General features: G+C 32.7%; 1 protein-coding gene across 1 annotated transcript; it reads right to left on the bottom strand.

Moving 5' to 3' along the window:
* On the bottom strand, positions 1-1872 carry LOC133854530 (uncharacterized). The gene has a single exon (XM_062290766.1). The coding sequence runs from the start codon at positions 1870-1872 to the stop codon at positions 1-3; it is 1872 nt and encodes a 623-aa protein (XP_062146750.1).
* Positions 1873-7703: the final 5831 nt, after the last annotated feature.

Raw genomic sequence — 7703 nt, 5'->3', positions numbered from 1 at the left:
CTATACCTTCCAAATTTCACTTAGTGCCCACAAACAATCCTGGAAGTAAGGTCTAGGAGGGTGGATATTGAATTTGCATCGACTACATTCTAGAACCACGTCACCTAAATCATATTCACAGGCAGGACATTCGGAGGAGTCTTCAGTCTTCTTCTGGACAAATGTGAGAGGGTGAGGGTGATATTCACTTGTATAAGTACTTCCAATTGTCATGGATGGATAGTTCTCAAGAGCACATTCGGGGTGAGCGGAGAAGTTGCATTTTTCACAGTAATAGAACCAGTGCATAGGGTCTCTTTTTTCTTCACAAATTAAACAATAATATTCTTCATAATCATTTTTAGCAGCGTAGGTGAGCTTGAGGAGATGTGTATCATATTTATGCTTCGCTATCAGTGGAAGATTTGCACATTTGATTCCCAAGATGAAATCGCAACTGGTGCATACGAATACATACTTCTCGTTGTCCTTGGGACAAGCTTTGCATTTTCTATTCCGAGACTCTAGAGCAAGGAAAAAGGGATGTTCATGACCTTCGTGTTCAAGCGTTTCCGGCATTGAACCGCATTGAACGTCCAAGAACTTCCAAGGAAATATAAATTTAGGACAATTGTAGATGAAGCCACGATGATGAAGAGAACAAATATTACAAAAGAACACGCCACTCTTGGTAGTTGCCCGTGGGAGGAGGGTAAGCGTCTGAAAGTTGACAAGTCGATGTTGCTCAATTGTTGTGGGAAGTTCAGCACATCGAGTATGGAGAAAGAATTGACATTGAACACAGCCATAGTACGAAGCCGAAATTATGAATTCCGTACACCCCTCACAAAGCTTACCATCCTTGACCTCGTCACCACAGAGGATTAACTTAAGTTGGTGATCATGACTGAAATGTTGGATCTCCCTAGAGTGAGATTCTTTGTCCTCTGCTTGATTGAGCACCTTGATCAAATGAGTTGAATGTCCAATGGAATTGTTGGGCACCGACTCACTAGTTGCAAGTGACTCCCGGTGGTCATGCTTTAAACGTCTTAGGCATTCCGTGTGGACATGGTAACTACATTCCTGACAAGAGTAAGCTGCATACTCTGTATTCACCATGTTGCAACAGATTCTACAGGACATGTCGTCGCGCTTATTGATTTCATGAGGAGAAGAATAGATGAGGTTGAGGAAGTGATTGTGTAGCTTAATTTTGACTGTGCGTGGAATTTCAGCACATCTTTTGTGAACCAAGAGTTTGCAGATACTACACAGGTTGGCGATGTTCTCAATTTCCTCTCCACAAGCTTCGCAATTGAACTGGACCCGCTTCAAAATGGGGACGAATTCGTGTTGGTGACAGTCATTAGGATTAGTTGGCAAGCGATTAGCACATTTGATGTCGAGATTGAAATCACACGAATAACAAGAGTAAAAGAAAGAGCAATCGTGAGATGTACAACAAGCATCACAACGTTCATTACGCCACCACCGGAGAGAAAGGGTATGGTCTGGGTGCTGAGGGTGATTTATCTCATGAGATGGCTCGGCACATGATTTGTGTATGACGAAGCCGCTGCATTTGGAGACGAAGCATTTGTAGGCGGGAGCACCCAATAGGACTGGTTCGTCGCACATGTAGCAAACAACTTGGTTGTTGCCATAATTTAATTCCAGCTTTTCTGTGAAGTCCAAACAATGATTGGTTGAATTGTATCTGTGAACGGGGCGGTTACCACATTCCATGCAATTGTGGAGGGAACCCCATATTGGTTTGCGGCAGCTATCCCACGAGCAATCAACTTTCTTCTCACCATCTTTTTTCAGCTCTTCTCTGTATATCAAGTGGTGCGGACCAACCAACCAGCTGTCATGACTGCAGTACTCCATCTCATTGAAGATATCTCTTACACGTGCTAGTCAAAGCACACAACCGAGAGGGAGAGGGAGAGGGAGAGGTGGTTAGAATTGAGAGATGATGCGAATTGCGAGATACAAAAAGATAATAGGTGTAGCTGGTGGGTCCCAGCTGAAAAATGTATTGATTTTGAAATTACTAAAAGGCATATGCATGGGCAATGAAATTACTAAAATGTATTTGATGAAATTACTAAAACCTGGATCCATAGCAATCTCTCATGTCCATAATCATCTGGATGCCTAATTATTCCATTTTGTCATTACAAATCTATCAAGCTTGTAGGTCTAGAATTGTTAATTGAATATGAAATTTTAGTTTGAGTGTAAATGCATGAGGTAAAAGCAAGAGAAGTGATGCAAAGCAAGTGGACAAAGAAGAAAAGCCAACAAAACTTGCTTTCAATATCCCCAAACATCTTTTTGGGGTTAATCTAAATATTTAAAAAAATTAATTAAAATATTATAGATTAATCTGTATATCAATACGTAGATTGTTGATAAACTCACGAGACATCTCTGGTCTTGCTCAATATTAATCAAATGCTTGTAACTTGACTTTTTGAAATGCAAAATCATCTTATAATATAATAATTAAATAAACATAAATATTAGTGAAGATCGGTGATTATTACATGAATTTATATTAATTCCAATTAGAGATCATTAGTTGAAGTCAAATTCTGACTCATGAACTAGGCATGCTGTGTTGTCTTGAGATCTAAACAACTTTGTATATAAGTTTCATTTCTTGATTATTAGAAGCATTATTAAATAGGTTTCCTTTACAGACCTACTCGATTTATCATTTTTATATTTTGTTACTTGCTAGTTGGTTCACATCAAATTCTGTGTTATCTTAATGCTGTTTTTATAACGATATTCTCCTTATGAACACCAAAATGTGGCAAATTTTATTCTACACTTACTTTTCGTTTTTTATGGAGGGCAAACAAAAATTTCAAAAGTAAATAAGGAAAAGCAAAAGAAAGCTTAGATGCGGTTATTGTACACAAGTTAAGAATATCGAATTTTAGTTTGAGTGTAAAGTGGAGTAATGCAGCATATGATAAAAAGCAAGAGAAATGATGCGGGGTTTTGAGATGCTTCCCTCAACCTTAACGTGTAAACCATGTCAACTTTTTCTTTAATTTGTTTCTTAAAATCCCATTAGTTCTCACCCATCCATGACCAAAATATGCTTAGACAATAGGGCCGTATAAAGATTCTTTCATATTTGTTGTCTGAATTGCTAACAAATGTTTTAACAAAATTTGACTCTAGTTAACTTTAATGTGACTGGAAGAAATTTATAATTTACGCCAGCCATAAAAATTGATTTTACATTTTTCCTAAAAAAAAAAAAAAAAAATCAAAGGCCCTATCAACAATATCTCTTACAGGATATCCCAAAGTATACAGAGACAACCTCATTATTTATTTTATATGTAAAAATAATTTTTTTTAAGTGCTTGAACGCACAGGAAACTTTGTCGTTGAGCAATAATATGCATAAAAAAATAGATATAAAAACAGTAAACTATGTGTTTGTAAACAGCCCACGTAATACGTTGGGTTTGAGTTATATTTATTATTGATTTGATCCTCATCACTAAACTAATTTTTACATTTACATGATATACTTAAATATCTTGCTCGCACTCTTTCCTTTGTTAAAAAATTTCCTCCTTTCTAAAAAAAGAAAAAGAAAAAATTAACAAACAATTCAATCATAAAACATTATTAAAAACACAAAATCAGTTTTCATCTTTATGTAAAATCAGAATATTTTTTCAAATAAAAAAAAAAAAGAAAAAACCTGCTAAAACACTGATGTGCAAATTTTAATACTCACAAACGCACAAATCATTTGCAATATAGTGTATGTGCAAGTACGAGGTTGAATCCACAGGGAATTGTGTTGTAAAAATTAATTTCTATTTAAATTAATTCTATTTTAACATAGTTCCGAATTTTGGGATTTTATAATGTAAAATAATAAACTAAATAAAAAATGAATTAAAAACAATCATTAAAAAAAAAAAAAAACTAAGGTTTTAGAATCCACCTCATCATATCAAATAACACATTCTTGTATTTTATTCATACACCCGATAAACAATTAAGACATATTCATTGTTCAAGGTTCTGTAAAAATTATATTAAATCATTTAATGAATCCAATTTAATAACAAATCACAACGAATATCCAATTGAAATCAAATCATCCAATGTATTCATTTTGATAAACAAATCACAAGAATATCATCTTTCAAACAAATCATTCGATGTATCCATCAGTTAAAACAAATTGAATATTCAACTTTTCGTAAATAATCATTCAATTAAAAGACATAAATATCGGAGTTGCATAAGATAAAATAACAAGAATGAAAGTATTATCAAATGTGAGGTTTCATCATCAACCTTAGTTGAAAAATTAGCTACTCATCAATAAAAAGAAAATACTAAATTTTGTTAAGAACATAAAAATAAAAACTTACAAAGAATAGAAGCCAAATAACCAAGTTGCTGCTATGTATAATGTTGGGATGTCCTAAGTGGTGCCTAGCATGGGGTATTTATAGTAGAAAATTAGGTTAAACTCAACTTTTACAAAATGACACATCTACCCCTCTAAACCCTAATAGGAGAAAAGAATGCTAAGGTTTAGGGCCATATTTTCAAAATGGCACCTCTACCACTTAAAAAACCTAATAAGAGAAAAGAATGTTAGAGTTTGGAGTGTCTGCAGCCGCCAAGAACAAAGAAATTCGCGTTTTTATATTGCGGGACATTTATGACATAGCAGACTTTCGAATTAGAAAAATTATATTTCACAATGATTTTTAGAATTTTCAATTATCTTTCCAACACCGCTAATTTTACTTCAATCCGATACTTGAATTGAAAGTTATGATCAAAATACTATGACTTGTGTAGAACCTAAAATGTAATCCAATCCGATTTTGACTTATTAGAATTTTTTCTAATTTAATCTATTAAACTGTACATATGCAATTCTTATATGCATACATGTTCTATTAAAAATTATATATGAATCATATGCATTTCGAATACATGTAGCTTAATAGATTGAATTTATGAAGAAAAAAAATAAAGAACCTTATAGCCTTTTACCTATAGTCTGTTCCAAGTCTAAAGCCACGAAGGATTGAAGAACAAGCAAGATAGATTGAATTTATGAAAAAGAAAAAGAAAAATGAAAAAAAGAAAAAGAACCTTATAGCCTCTTACCTATAGTCAGTTCCTAGGATTGAAGAACAGGCAAGAAGGTTGTTGGACCATCAAATTTTGGTCTCTTGCATCCTTTTCATCAATCATGCATTTCTCCATCTCGTAAATTAAGGAGTCCAAATATACAATATTTGGTACTCATCAAACACATTAATAAAAAAAAGTTCTAATTTTTCTTTAAATTAAGTTGGAAGAATTTTTTCTAATTTAATCTATTAAACTATACATATGCAATTCTCACATGCATACATGTTCTATTAAAAATTATATAATAATTATATGCATTTTGAATACATGTAGCTCAAATAGATTGAATTTATGAAAAAAGAAAAAAGAAAACAAAAAAAGAAAAAGAGCCTTTTACTTATAGTCAGTTCCAAGGCTAAAGCTACGAAGGATTGAAGAACAGGCAAGAAGGTTGGTGGACCATCAAATTTTGGTCTCTTGCATCCTTTTCATCAATCATGCATTTCTCCATCTCGTAGACACCTTGAGCCTGTTCTTTTGCAGTGACAATATCAACTTGCCGCTTTTTTGATTGGAGGAAGTTTTTCATGTGGAGGCCCCCATGCTGTGACCTGCACCGATCAAAGACATCAACCGTGGAGGGGGAGGCGGGGCAATATCCCAACTTCCCCTTAAATGCGAGAAAACCCATTACAATAAGTGTAATCAAAATCTATCTCCACTTCCTCCAACATTTGAAAATATTTTCTATTGTTTCTTAAGAGTCTAGAAATTCTCAATTAACTCTCATAATTAACATACTTAGTATTTATTTCTTTTCAAAAAATATAAAAAATAAAAAATAAGACACTTGAACTATCAATTGATTTTAAAATAGTTATTTGGATTTTCGAGTGTGCTAAAGCGACCCATCAAACTATCAAAGTGTGCAAAAAAGACAACTTTTTATTATATTCCTATAATACTCTTGCCATGTGTCATATATTCCATTAAATAATAATAATAATAATAATAATGTAGTATTCAAAAAATATGTACACAAGAGAAGAATAGAGAGATTAGTTGGTTAATACACACGAGAGTGTACATTTATTACAATTTTTTGTTTTAAAAAAAAAAAATATGCAGCATTTCAATCACTAAATAATAAAATTTATGTTACGCAGCAAACAATATGCAACATACCACTACAAGGATCGAGACCCCTACAATTTCAAAGTCTCTAAAATATGGAATTTATGTTGTTCCTTGCATCGAAAGGCTTGGAAAATGCCACATTTTTAATGGGTGACATTTTTCATGTCGTTCGATGCAAGGAACGTTTCAAATTTCGTAATTTTAGAATTTACATTTTTTTTTTTTTTGAAAATGTAAAAAATCCTTATCCTACAAAATAGGTGGCATTTCCCAAGTCGTTCCATGCTAGGAATGTCCTAAATTTCTTAATTTTAGAATTTACAATTTCTTTGAAATTGTAGGAGATCATTATCCTACAAGGAATAACCTAGTTTGCAAATGTATAGTTCAACACGTTGAAATTTTCTTACCCTAATTTACTGTTAAATCACCACTTAACTATGGACAAAGGATTTGGATTCAGGACTTTTTTTGGTACCAGATTAAAGCACAACTTCTAACAAAACATTATGCTCAAAAGAAATAGTAAATTTAATCATTTAATTAAGAGAAATGCTAGAAATCACAATATTATCTCACAATGCTGTAATGGCCTGATGTGTCAGTCTAAACCAACCATTGAATTAGTCATTGTTGAAAATAACATTCAATTGTTGGTTGGGACTATCATGTCAACATTGTGGAATAGTTAAAAGATTAAAAAAAAAATTAAAAAAATGTCAATAAATCAAGATGTAATCCTCTTGGAAATTACTGACGGTAAGCGTAGGTCTTTAAAGTCGAACCGTGCACCTCAAATATTTGTATTTCTCTCTGTCACTTCCTCATTTTCTATTTTATTTTACTATTTCAAAACACTCTACATATTATTTTTTACCACTATGTTCATGTTCCAAGCATTTGGTCATCCTTTTAAATTTAAGGTGTGCATGGTCATACATTGCATTTAACTCAATATATATATATATATAGTCCGTTTGAGTTTGTGATTTAAAAATAGTAATTTTAAAATATGCAATTTGAAAAAGTAGTTTTTAAAAATGCAGTTAAGTGTTTGGTAAAATTATAGTTTGGCATTTAAAATCGCAAGCTAACCTTTAAAATTCTGCGTTTTCAAAAAAGTACCTCCTTATCTGCGATTTAAAAAAGTAATTTTCTGCATTTTCAAATTACAACTTTTTAAAAACGTAATTCCAAAACGAATTAATTGGTCTTAAAACTTTGTATTATATGCGGTGCGAACATGAAACCTTGGTGATAAAGCATGCAGGAATAAAGCAGCTGGTGGGTCCCAGCAAAAAATGTATTGATGAAATTACCAAAAGGTACGTATATGGCCAATGAAAAATTGAGATCCTAACGTGATCATCTTCCTTCGATCGGTTACAATAGTTTAGAATCAAAAAATGATCATCCTAACATGACCAAAACATACCATACAC

This window comes from Alnus glutinosa, chromosome 13, assembly GCF_958979055.1.
Source record: "Alnus glutinosa chromosome 13, dhAlnGlut1.1, whole genome shotgun sequence".
Taxonomy (NCBI): Eukaryota; Viridiplantae; Streptophyta; class Magnoliopsida; order Fagales; family Betulaceae; genus Alnus; species Alnus glutinosa.
The sequence above is the reverse complement of the archived record's forward strand: the minus strand, read 5'-3'. Positions and strand labels throughout refer to the sequence as shown.

Bases quoted from the DNA above. Each gene is read 5' to 3' on its own strand.
- LOC133854530 (XM_062290766.1), bottom strand. From the start codon at position 1,872: ATGGAGTACTGCAGTCATGACAGCTGGTTGGTTGGTCCGCACCACTTG.